A 13,394-nucleotide genomic window follows, 5' to 3' on the forward strand; every position below is an offset into this window, starting at 1 on the left:
TCTCAATGTATTGTCAAAATCATTGATAAAGATTGCAAATAATAATGGAGATAGATTATCTCCCTGTCTTACTCCTATATTACGTTCAAAGAACTCAGACCGTTGTCCATTGCTCATAACATAAGATTTTGCGTTTTCATACATATTTTGGATCACCTTGAGAATTTTGCCATTGATGTTATACTTAAGTATTTTAGACCACAATAAATGTCTTTTTACAGAATCGAATGCTTTCTTATAATCAATGAATGCGCAATAAATTCTTTTCTTTTGAGATAGATAAATATCTATCAGACTGTAAAGAGTAAATATATGATCTAGAGTACAATAATCCTCACGAAATCCTGCCTGTTCTTCACCCATCAGGTTGCAAATATCAAAATATAAAGAAATTCGGTTATTTAAAATAGATGTGAACAGTTTACCTAAGCAACTTAACAATGTAATTGGACGATAGTTATCTGGTTCATTCACTGAACCCTTCTTTTTGTATATTGGGCAAAGGATACCTATTGTCCAGTCTGTGGGAACTTTGCCACAATCCAGTATTAAGTTAAACAGCTTTGTGAGGAGTTTCATCATAGGTTTGCTGCTATACTTTATCATTTCATTTAATACTAAATCATCACCGGATGATTTGTTATTTTTAAGCTTCTTTAATTGATTTTCTATCTCCTCTTCCAAAATTGGATAATTTAGTTCAAGGCTGAAACAATTTGCTTCATTAGGTGTTGATTCCTCATCTATAGTGCGTCTGTTTTTAACATCGTCTCCTTTATTCAGTAATTCAAAAAAATCTTTGAAAGAATCAATTGATACATTTGCACGATTCTTGGGCTTGGAATTCGCCTTGCTAAGATATTTCCAAAGGTCGCCAATGTTATTATTTTTTACTTTCCTCAAATTGTCCTGAAGGTCAGAAACATATTTTGATTTTTTCTTCTTCAAAACTGTCTTGTATTGTTTGCGTAAGGTATTCAAAACTAATTCCATTTCCATTTTCATATTTTCATTTCTACATTTTTTAATTCTATTTCTTAATGTTAAGAAATTCTTTCTCAAGTTCTTACATTCTTTATCAAACCAAGGCTTCATTTTCGGAGATGCAGTGGTAACAGTCGTGCCAGTTTTTTTCTGCCGTGACATACCACATAGAGTTGCAGCCTTAAAATATACTTGTTTTATTTGATTTACTATATCATTGACAGATTGAATACTAGTTTGGGGCATATTTCTAGTAACCTCTATCATTTCTAATATTTTGTTTATTTCATCTTCATCTAAGGAGTTTGCAAATGTGTGAGTTAATTCTGAATTCCATTTATAATATTTCTTTTTCAAGTGAGAATCATTATCGTTATTGGTGTAATGACTCTTCTCTTCTGGAAATATTTTTTTCTTAACATATTTCATGGAAACAAATATTGGACTGTGTTTATCTGACAGACATTTTTCAAAGTTATCAACAGTAAAGTCTTCAATATGATCAATGAAATTTGCAGAGACAATACAATAGTCAACTGTGCTTGCGTCGGCGCAGGTTAATGCACCCTTACCATAATCTTGCCCAAAGCGGCCATTTACAATGTGCATGTCAGTAGCTTGACATAGATTAATCAGTTTGCGACCGTTAGCATTTACAAACTTGTCTTCGTTAGATCTTGGTGGATAAGAACAAGTTGAGGGCATGTCTGCATTATCTGCCGACAAAATGACATTAACAGAAAAGGTAGAGTCATCATCTTCAATATAATGTATTAGTGATCCTGATCTTGCATTGAAATCTCCTATCAAACAAACTGGCAACCCCAGGGTACCATTAATTTTCATTAAATCATATATAACATCTTCAAATAAATCATCATCGTAGTGTTTAGAATTTTCATGTGGCATATATACCGCACCAATTATAAAAGCAAAGCCATAAGCACCTTTATTCACTTTGAGCCAAAGGACAGAATCACTTTTGAAAACATTTACATCTAGTTGTTCAACATAATTTCTCAAACATTGTTTGGAAATGATACATAAGCCATGGTGTCCACCAAGACGTGGGGAAGATTTGTCATTATTCTCTTTACAAATCATCGTATAGTCAATCAGTGGCAGGTCAATGTATTGAGATCTAGTTTCAGATAAACATATAAAATCAAAATCTTTTATATAGCACTCTAGTATACCAAGATCAAGTTTTTTTCTTTAGACCACATACATTTAGCCCTAATATCTTGAAGTTATTATTCAAACCCAAATCCAAATCATCAGATAGAATGGTACCTGCTAATTCCTATTTTGACAGTGAGAATTTCTTTAACTGATCTTCAGTCCATCCAAGGCGGAAGAGATCATCACCTGTCTCCACTATGTATTTATCCTCCTTCCCATTCTTTGCAACAACGCAATGAATGCGGCCATCGATCGTCCAGATTTTCTTGGTGCTTTCTGCTCTTCGAATTGCGTGGAAAAGCTTGGCTCTTTGGGCAGTCAGGTCTTCCTCGATGTAGATCCCTCTGAGTTGGTCGTTCTCTCTTAAGCGTCGCTTACTCCTCATTAGCTCAACTTTCCGCTCCCGTCTGACAAACTTCACGATGATGGGCCTATGTCGTTCTTGCTTGCTGGGAGTAGAGGGTCCTCGCCGCTTTGATGTGGGCAGACGATGACTCACACTAATGTCGTCTGCGGTGATGTTGACATTGATCCTCCTCGCCAAAGCTACTACCTTCTCGGTGGTGTTCTCTCCATCTGTTTCCGGCACGCCGTAAACTCGTACATTTTCCCGCCGACCATATTGCTCTAGACGATCGATATCATTTTCCAGCTTCACTTGTTGAGATGGGTGAGATGGCAACGGCGTTGGTCTCATCTGCTCTATCGCAGTTGTCACAGCCACCTTGACAGCCTGAGTCACTGCCTGGATGATAACCGGTTGTATGGCCATCAGAACCTTCGTGATTATATTTTGCATATCACCATCAGAAAGATCAGATTTCCCCTTTGGCCTCTCCTTTCCACTAGTTGCGGCAGCTACAGCATAGGTGACGGCCTCCTCTATATTTGGGGGCGGTGCTTTCATAGCCACTTCGTCATCAAGCACGTCAAATCTATTTCCTGATGCCATTATGACGTCACAATAAGGTCAGTGTTAAGATGGGTGGTTGTGCGCGACAGGTTGTGTGCGCTACAGGTGCAACAGGTGCAAGACGTCTAGACAGTTACAAGCAGGTGCATCAATGGTTGCCAACCAGTCTGCGTTGTATCCACAATTTGATGCGCTGATGAAGATGGAGCTGGAATGATACGCACCCTGGCTTTACGTTGCTAGGATATGTGGATGCAACTGTCTCTTCTCTTGGTCACAGTCCGTTTACAGAATCCTCAAAAAATGGGTATTAACTGTGTTTTCAAGATTAAATCCTTTAAAAACTCCAAAAACCAGTGTCACCAACGGAAGCCTCAGAACGAGATCTCAACATTGATACACAAGTTTTTTTAACGATTTCAAAGATTAATGATTAAATGACGTCAATCTTGGAGCAAAAAGAAAACACGTCCTTACCCTTCAATAATTAGGTCATTTCAAGCATTTCAAAAATTTGCGCGCGTTTCCGCGCGTTACACCTTAACGCAACGCAGAAAAACCGTTTTTTTTTAATATCATTGCATTGCTAATAAAATTCTGAGCAATTTGATACCTTGATCAACCTTCTACAACCATTAATAACGAAATTAACATTCATTAAAGTTTGCAGCACGTGTGCGCGCGAGCTCTCACTATAGGCCATATATGGGCAAAAACATGCCTATTGTAAATTCACTGTAGCTCTTTAAAAAGTCCTTTGACCCCCAATTTTTTTCATATATCGATAGAGTATTAGTTGTAGATTTGATTTCATGTCACCATTGTCCCTAAATTATATTGTTACGTCATCAAATAGACGCCCAAACTAAAAATTTCACTTTTTTCAAAAATGACGTCATCAAATTTATGCAAATTTGGCTGTAACTTCTCCAATATAGATCATTTTTCGCCCAGATTTCCATATGTTGTAGTTTATAATGTACTCTTTCTCCTCAGTTAACATGAATATTCGTTTTGAGAAACGCATCATTGCGTAAAACAGCGATGAAAAGAGGCATGTCATTTTTCCTCATTTTGCGTGTAATCTCTATGGGACATGACTTTTTCCAAAAACTAGATTCGACATTCCTCTATTTCGTGAGCCATATCTCCATTTTTTCTTGTCAGCTTTCCTTGAGCTTTTAACATGTTGTAGCTGAGATTCTGGGCTATCGGGAGTGTGCCCTCCATTATTTGATCAGATGCCGGGATCATGCCCGTATTTCACTTGCAAAATTGGAATTGTAATTCTCAAAATTGCTTACGTGTAATCTCTATGGGGAATATCGTGGCTCAATGGATAACGCATTTGACTTGCTTTCTCGAGGGCGGAGGTTCGATTCCTGGGGTAGAAAAGATGATTTTTTTTTTCTTTTTGCCACCTCTTACATGATCCTTTATGGTAATTAAAAGGTATGACAGTTAAAATTTAGCAAGATAAAACAGATTATAATTGTTTTTTTCATATCACATGTATTTTGTGTGTAATCTCTATGGGACATGACTTTTTCTCAAAACTAGATTCGACATTCCTCTATTTCGTGAGCCATATCTCCATTTCTTCTTGTCAGTTTTGCCGGAGCTTTTGATATGTTATAGCTGAGATTCTGGGCTTTCGGGAATGTGCCCTCCACTTTTTGATCAGATGCCGGGATCATGCCCGTTTTTAACTTACAATATTGGAATTGTAATTCTCAAAATTTCTTGCGTGTAAAGTCTATGGGAAACATTAATAATCACATTGAGCAATGGTCAAAATTTATTCTTAGGATGTCTAGAATCAAGATTATCAATCATATCTAAATTATTCATTTTATACATTAGCCGACTCTGAATGAAAAATCATGACAGACCACCTAATTCGTCCGCATGACGAATTAAATTCTAGTTAGGTGGTCTGTCATTTATGACAGATCACTTCTTAGTTTCGTCAATTTCTTCTTATTAGGTGGTCTGTCTATGACAGATCACCTATTGATTTCGTCAGAATTTTCTTTATTTATTATTTATTTATTCTTAGCACCTATGTTTGTCGCCAACTTTTCTCGAAATTGGCTGAATCAATTTTGCTGATTTTTTCTTCATATATAGAATCTATCATAGAGACGGCAAACTAAGCTTTTCAAGGTCATATGGTCATGATGACGTCATCTACGCGCCATTTTGTAAAATTCTTCATTTGATCATATCTTCATTATCAATTATCAAAAATTAATAATATTTACAGGACATTAACTTCATGTCAAGGGTCAACTGTCAATGTCATCAAAGGTCATGTAGAGGTCATGACGCGCGCGTAGGCGCGCGTCAAATGTAAAAAAATCGTCCAAATGACCTATAAATTTTTTGGGTACGTTTTAGGTCATTTTAAGCATACGTGCGCGCGTTTCCGCGCGTTACACCTAAACACAACGCAGAAAAACCGTTTTTTTTAATATCATTGCATTGCTAATAAAATTCTGAGCAATTTGATACCTTGATCAACCTTCTACAACCATTAATAACGAAATTAACACCCATTAAAGTTTGCAGCACGTGTGCGCGCGAGCTCTCACTATAGGCCATATATGGGCAAAAACATGCCTATTGTAAATTCACTGTAGCTCTTTAAAAAGTCCGTTGACCCCCATTTTTTTTTCATATATCGATAGAGTATGAGTTGTAGATTTGATTTCATGTCAACATTGTCCCTAAATTATATCGTGACGTCATCAAATAGGCGCCCAAACTAAAAATTTCATTTTTTTCAAAAATGACGTCATCAAATTTATGCAAATTTGGCTGTAACTTCTCGAATATAGATCATTTTTCGCCCAGATTTCCATGTGTTGTAGTTTATAATGTACTCTTTCTCCTCAGTTAACATGAATATTCGTTTTGAGAAACGCATCATTGCGTAAAACAGCGATGAAAAGAGGCATGTCATTTTTCCTCATTTTGCGTGTAATCTCTATGGGACATGACTTTTTCCAAAAACTAGATTCGACATTCCTTTATTTCGTGAGCCATATCTCCATTTTTTCTTGTCAGCTTTTCTTGAGCTTTTTACATGTCGTAGCTGAGATTCTGGGCTATCGGAAGTGTGCCCTTCATTTTTTGATCAGATGCCGGGATCATGCCCGTATTTCACTTGCAAAATTGGAATTGTAATTCTCAAAATTGCTTACGTGTAATCTCTATGGGGAATATCGTGGCTCAATGGATAACGCATTTGACTTGCTTTCTCGAGGGCGGAGGTTCGATTCCTGGGGTAGAAAAGATGATTTTTTTTTTATTTTTGCCACCTCTTACATGATCCTTTATGATAATTAAAAGGTATAAAAGTTAAAATTTAGCAAGATAAAACAGATTATAATTGTTTTTTTCATATCACATGATTTTGTGTGTAATCTCTATTGGACATGACTTTTTCTCAAAACTAGATTCGACATTCCTCTATTTCGTGAGCCATATCTCCATTTCTTCTTGTCAGTTTTGCCGGAGCTTTTAATATGTTATAGCTGAGATTCTGGGCTTTCGGGAATGTGCCCTCCACTTTTTGATCAGATGCCGGGATCATGCCCGTTTTTAACTTGCAATATTGGAATTGTAATTCTCAAAATTTCTTGCGTGTAAAGTCTATGGGAAACATTAATAATCACATTGAGCAATGGTCAAAATTTATTCTTAGGATGTCTAGAATCAAGATTATCAATCATATCTAAATTATTCATTTTATACATTAGCCGACTCTGAATGAAAAATCATGACAGACCACCTAATTCGTCCGCATGACGAATTAAATTCTAGTTTATTTATTTTTAACGATTTTTTTGTCGCCAAGTTATCTCAAAATGGACTTGATCAATTTCATTGAATTTCATGTCATTTATGGGATCTGTCATGGACACGTAAAAATAAGCTTTTCAAGGTCATCAGGTCATGATGACGTCATCTAGGCGCCATTTTGTAAAATCACATTATCAATCATATCTCCATTATCAATTATCAAAAATCAATTAAATTAACATCACATCAACTTCAGGTCAAAGGTCATTAGGTAATGTTATCATAGGTCACCTGGACGTCACGACGCGCGCGTATGCGCGCGTCAAAATTTCAAACTGCTCAAAATCACTTTTTTACCAAACGAGAGTACGTTTCAGGTCATTTTAAGCATTTCAAAAATTTGCGCGCGCGCACGAATGCGCGCGCGTTTCCGCGCGTTACCCTTAACGAAACTCAGAAACACCGTTTTTTTTACATCATTGCATTGATAATATAATTCTGAGCAATTCGATACCAAATTTAGTTCTCTACGACCATTAATGACAAAATTAACACCCGTTAAAGTCTGCAGCACGTGTGCGCGCGAGCTCTCACTATAGGCCATATATGGGCAAAAACATTGAAAAATCATGACAGACCACCTAATTCGTCCGCATGACGAATTAAATTCTAGTTTATTTATTTTTAACGATTTTTTTGTCGCCAACTTTTCTCGAAATTGGCTGAATCAATTTTGCTGATTTTTTTGTCATATATAGAATCTATCATAGAGACGGCAAAATAAGCTTTTCAAGGTCATATGGTCATGATGACGTCATCTACGCGCCATTTTGTAAAATTCTTCATTTGATCATATCTTCATTATCAATTGTCAAAAATTAACAATATATACATGACATTAACTTCATGTCAAGGGTCAAATGTTAATGTCATCAAAGGTCATGTAGAGGTAATGACGCGCGCGTACGCGCGCGTCAAAGGTAAAAAAAATCGTCTAAATGACCTATAAATTTTTTTGGGTGCGTTTCAGGTCATTTTAAGCATTTCAAAAATTTGCGCGCGCGCACATATGCGCGCGCGTTTCCGCGCGTTACACCTTAACGCAACGCAGAAAAACCGTTTCTTTAATATCATTACATTGCTAATAAAATTCTGAGCAATTTGATACCTTGATTAACCTTCTACAACCATTAATAACGAAATTAACACCTGTTAAACTTTGCAGCACGTGTGCGCGCGAGCTCTCACTATAGGCCATATATGGGCAAAAACATGCCTATTGTAAATTCACTGTAGCTCTTTAAAAAGTCCGTTTACCCCCAATTTTTTTTCATATATCGATAGAGTATTAATTGTAAATTTGATTTCATGTCACCATTGTCCCTAAATTATATCGTGACGTCATCAAATAGGCGCCCAAACTAAAAATTTCATTTTTTTCAAAAATGACGTCATCAAATTTATGCAAATTTGGTTGTAACTTCTCGAATATAGATCATTTTTCGCCCAGATTTCAATATGTTGTAGTTTATAATGTACTCTTTCTCCTCAGTACCATGATTTTTCGTTTTGAGAAACGCATCATTGTGTAAAACAGCGATGAAAAGAGGCATGTCATTTTTCCTCATTTTGCGTGTAATCTCTATGGGACATGACTTTTTCCCAAAACTAGATTCGACATTCCTCTATTTCGTGAGCCATATCTCCATTTTTTCTTGTCAACTTTCCTTGAGCTTTTAACATGTTGTAGCTGAGATTCTGGGCTATCGGAAATGTGCCCTCCATTTTTTGATCAGATGCCGGGATCATGCCCGTATTTCACTTGCAAAATTGGAATTGTGATTTTCAAAATTGCTTACGTGTAATCTCTATGGGGAATATCGTGGCTCAATGGATAACGCATTTGACTTGCTTTCTCGAGGGCGGAGGTTCGATTCCTGGGGTAGAAAAGATGATTTTTTTCATTTTTTTTTCTTTTTGCCACCTCTTACATGATCCTTTATGATAATTAAAAGGTATGAAAGTTAAAATTTAGCAAGATAAAACAGATTATAATTGTTTTTTCATATCACATGTATTTTGTGTGTAATCTCTATGGGACATGACTTTTTCTCAAAACTAGATTCGACATTCCTCTATTTCGTGAGCCATATCTCCATTTCTTCTGGTCAGTTTTGCCGGAGCTTTTAATATGTTATAGCTGAGATTCTGGGCTTTCGGTAATGTGCCCTTCACTTTTTGATCAGATGCCGGGATCATGCCCGTTTTTCACTTGCAATATTGGAATTGTAATTCTCAAAATTGCTTACGTGTAAAGTCTATGGGAAACATTAATAATCACATTGAGCAATGGTCAAAATTTATTCTTAGGATGTCTAGAATCAAGATTATCAATCATATCTAAATTATTCATTTTATACATTAGCCGACTCTGAATGAAAAATCATGACAGACCACCTAATTCGTCCGCATGACGAATTAAATTCTAGTTATTATTTATTTATTTTTACGGATTTTCTTGTCGCCAAGTTATCTCAAAATGGACTTGCTCAATTTCATTGAATTTTATGTCATCTATAGGATCTGTCATGGACACGTGCAGTGAAGCTTTTCAAGGTCATCAGGTCATGATGACGTCATCTAGGCGCCATTTTGTAAAATAACATTATCAATCATATCTCCATTATCAATTATCAAAAATCAATCAAATTATCATCACATGAACTTCAGGTCAAGGGTCATCAGGTCATGTCATCAAAGGTCACCTGGAGGTCACGACGCGCGCGTACGCGCGCGTCAAAATTTAAAAATGCTCAAAATCACTTTATGACCAAACGAGAGTACGTTTCAGGTCATTTTAAGCATTTCAAAATTTTGCGCGCGCGCTTCCGCGCGTAACGCCTTAACGCAATCCAGAAACACCGTTTTTTTTTACATCTTAGCATTGATAATAAAATTTTGAACAATTTGATACCTTGATCAACCTTCTACGACCATTGATGACGAAATTAACACCCCTTGAAGTTTGCAGCACGTGTGCGCGCGAGGTCTCACTATAGGCCATATATGGGCAAAAACATGCCTCTTGAAAATTCACTGTAGCTCTTTAAATAGTCCATTGACCCCCAATTTTTTTTCATATATCGATAGAGTATGAGTTGTAAATTTGATTTCATGTCATCAATGTCCCTAAATTATATCATGACGTCATCAAAATGGCGCCTAAACTAAAAATTTCATTTTTTCAAAAATGACGTCATCAAATTTATGCAAATTCGGTTGTAACTTCTCGAATATAGATTGTTTTTCGCCCAGATTTCGATATGTTGTAGTTTAGAATGTACTCTTTCTCCTTAGTTACATGATTTTCCGTTTTGAGAAACGCATCATTGCGTAAAACAGCGATAAAAAGAGGCATGTCATTTTTCCTCATTTTGCGTGTAATCTCTATGGGACATGACTTTTTCTCAAAACTAGATTCGACATTCCGCTATTTCGTAAGCCATATCTCCATTTTTTCTTGTCAGTTTTCCTTAAGCTTTTAGTATGTTGTAGCTGAGATTCTTAGCTTTCGGAGGTGTGCCCTCCATTTTTTGATCAGATGCCGGGATCATGCCCGTATTTCGCTTGCAAAATTTGAATTGTAATTCTCAAAATTGCTTACGTGTAATCTCTATGGGGAAAATCGTGGCTCAATGGATAACGCATTTGACGTGTTGGTCCGTGTTGCTGACGTGTTGGTCCGTGTAGCTGACGTGTAGGTCCGTGTTGCTGACGTGTTGGTCCGTGTTGACTACGTGCTCTGCCGGCATGATCCGTGTAGATACGTGTGAAGCTGCCGTGTTGATCCGTGAAGATCTGTGTCTATAAATCATGATGGCGAGTATAAAGACAGACCACCTAACTCGTCCGCATGACGAATTAAATTCTAGTTTTCTTATTTCAATTTATTATAATGCAATATGAACATTTTACGTAACAGTTAAGACATAAACGCATATTGATTATATTTTGTATGATAAACCGCTTGCAATTTGCAATTCTTTATTGTATTTAAGTTTAATAGTAAGAAATATCTGCCGAGAGATAAAAACATGGCAAAAGATATTTAAAAAAAATATTTTTTTAACTCTGGGGACGATTTGCTTTTTGGTATACAGTGGTTACATGATGCAGCAATGCGAAATGAGCCGTGTGTAACAGCTGTTAAAAATGATTTTTGCTTTGAGGAGTATGATGTTGTAGGAAACACTCATAAAGGAATCTAAAAAAAAATATTGTTGTTGATTTTGCCGTTTTTCGTATATTTCATCGCTGTTTTACCTTGAAAACTGTCATAAAACATAAATGTCTTATCGTGCTGTTGATATTAATGATTGATAATGTTAAAATAATTCCAATACACATTGGATTGTAAAGAATGTAAAGTAATATTGAATTCATTTTCATGTTACTTTTTTATCAGATTGAGACTCTTGTTCTCAACGATTATCTCAGTGAACGTCCATCTGCATCACGTGATCTCGCTCAGTTCATCTGTAAGATGAATCATCTGAAGAACCTCACGCTCAAAGGATATCATCATGATGACTTCTACTCAACATCATCGTCGATGGCATCAACTGCAAAGGTAATATATAGTAAGAGGTATTTATATGTAAAGGGACAGTACTTAATGAAACCATAATGCTCTTCAAATTCTCTCATGACGCTGCGATGCCTTATATAAACTACAATTGTCAATTCCGCTTTGTAATGATTTTTTTTTCTTGAATTGTTATTGAATTGTGATCAAAGGACATGACTAAATTTAATTTCTCACTACCGACAAAATCGAACAATATTTCATTTTCTTATTTCAATTTATTATAATGCAATATGAACATTTTATGTAACGGTTAAGACATAAAAGCATATTGATTATATTTTGTATGATAAACCGCTTGCAATTTGCAATTCTCTATTGTTTTAAGTTCAATAGTAAGAAATATCTGTCAAAAGATAAAAACATGGCAAAATATACTTAAAAAGTTAATTTTTTTAACTCTGTTGACGATTTGCATTTGGTACACAGTGATTTTATGATGCTGCACTGCGAAATGAGCCGTGTGTAACAGCTGTTAAAAAATGATTTCTGCTTTGAGGGGTATGATGTTGTAGGAAACACTCATAAAGGAATTGTAAAACAAATTTTCATTGTTGTTGATTTTGTCGTTTTTGGTATCTTTCATCGCTGTTTTACAATGAATACTGTTATACAACATTAGTGTCTTATTGTGTTGTTGAAATTAATGATTAATAAGGTTAATATGATTTCAAAACACATTGGATTGTAAAGAATGTAATTAATTTTGAATTCGTTTTCATGTTACTATTTTATCAGATTGAGACTCTTGTTCTCAAAGAGGATCTCAGTAAACGTCCGTCTACATCACGTGATTGCGCTCAGTTCATCTGTAAGATGAATCATCTGAAGAACCTCACACTCGACAGTTATTATCATGACGACTTCTACTCAACATCATCGTCAATGGCGTCAACTACAAAGGTAATATATAGTAAGAAGTCTTTATATGTAAAGGGACAGTACTTAATGAAACCATAATGCTCTTCAAATTGTCTCATGACGCTGCGATACCTTATATAAACTTCAATTGTCAAATCCACTTTTTGATGATTTTTTCTTGAATTGTTATTGAATTGTGATCAAAGGACCAGACTAAATGTAATTTCTCACTACTGACAAAATCGAACAATTAGTATCCCTAAATTAGACGTCAAAAGAGCCAATCTGGAATAAAATTATTGGAAATGGTTTTTCAACTGATTTGAGTAGGTATGGGTGTCAACATTTACCAAAAAAAAGTTAGGAGAAATACGGGTTGGGGAAAGTGTTTTTTTCAAGGTCAAAGGTCAATTACCTTTTCATATATAATATTTAATGGTATCTCTGAGATGGAAAGGCGCAGGTTGGTGATAATGGTGTCAATATGCACAAATTCTTACAAGAAGTTCAAATAAAATCAAATAAAGTACCTACATAGTGCTCATTCACCAATGAAATTCAAGGTCAAAGCCTTTCAAAGGTCAGTGACCTTTTTTTACATTATATACCATACTGTATAATGGTATTTCTGAGATGATAAGGTACAGGCTGGTGATCATGGTGTCAAAATGTATAGATTCTTACAAGAAGATAAAATAGAATAAATATGAGTACCTAGAATGGACATTCACCAATAAAATTCAAGGTCAAAGCTTTCAAAAGGTCAATGACCTTTTTACATTATATACATCATACTGTATAATGGTATCTCTGAGATGGAAAGGCACAGGTTGGTGATTATTGTGTCAAAATGCACAGATTCTGATCAGAAGATCAAATAAATAAAATTAAGGACATAGAATGCACATAAGCACATTCACCCATAAAATTTAAAGCCAAAGGTCATTGACCTTTTATACATTTTATGCCATATTATATAATGGTATCTCGAAGATAAAACAG

At 35.6% G+C, this 13,394-nt stretch overlaps 1 protein-coding gene across 1 annotated transcript; it reads left to right on the plus strand.

Moving 5' to 3' along the window:
* Positions 1–3,147: 3,147 nt before the first annotated feature.
* Positions 3,148–12,506, plus strand: LOC121413009. Its single transcript, XM_041605772.1, has 3 exons — positions 3,148–3,222; positions 11,352–11,516; positions 12,270–12,506. The coding sequence occupies exons 1-3, from the start codon at positions 3,148–3,150 to the stop codon at positions 12,489–12,491; spliced, it is 462 nt and encodes a 153-aa protein (XP_041461706.1). The 3' UTR covers positions 12,492–12,506.
* The last annotated feature ends 888 nt before the right edge of the window (positions 12,507–13,394 follow it).

The sequence above is a fragment of the Lytechinus variegatus genome, chromosome 4 (assembly GCF_018143015.1).
Source record: "Lytechinus variegatus isolate NC3 chromosome 4, Lvar_3.0, whole genome shotgun sequence".
NCBI classification, from domain to species: domain Eukaryota; kingdom Metazoa; phylum Echinodermata; class Echinoidea; order Temnopleuroida; family Toxopneustidae; genus Lytechinus; species Lytechinus variegatus.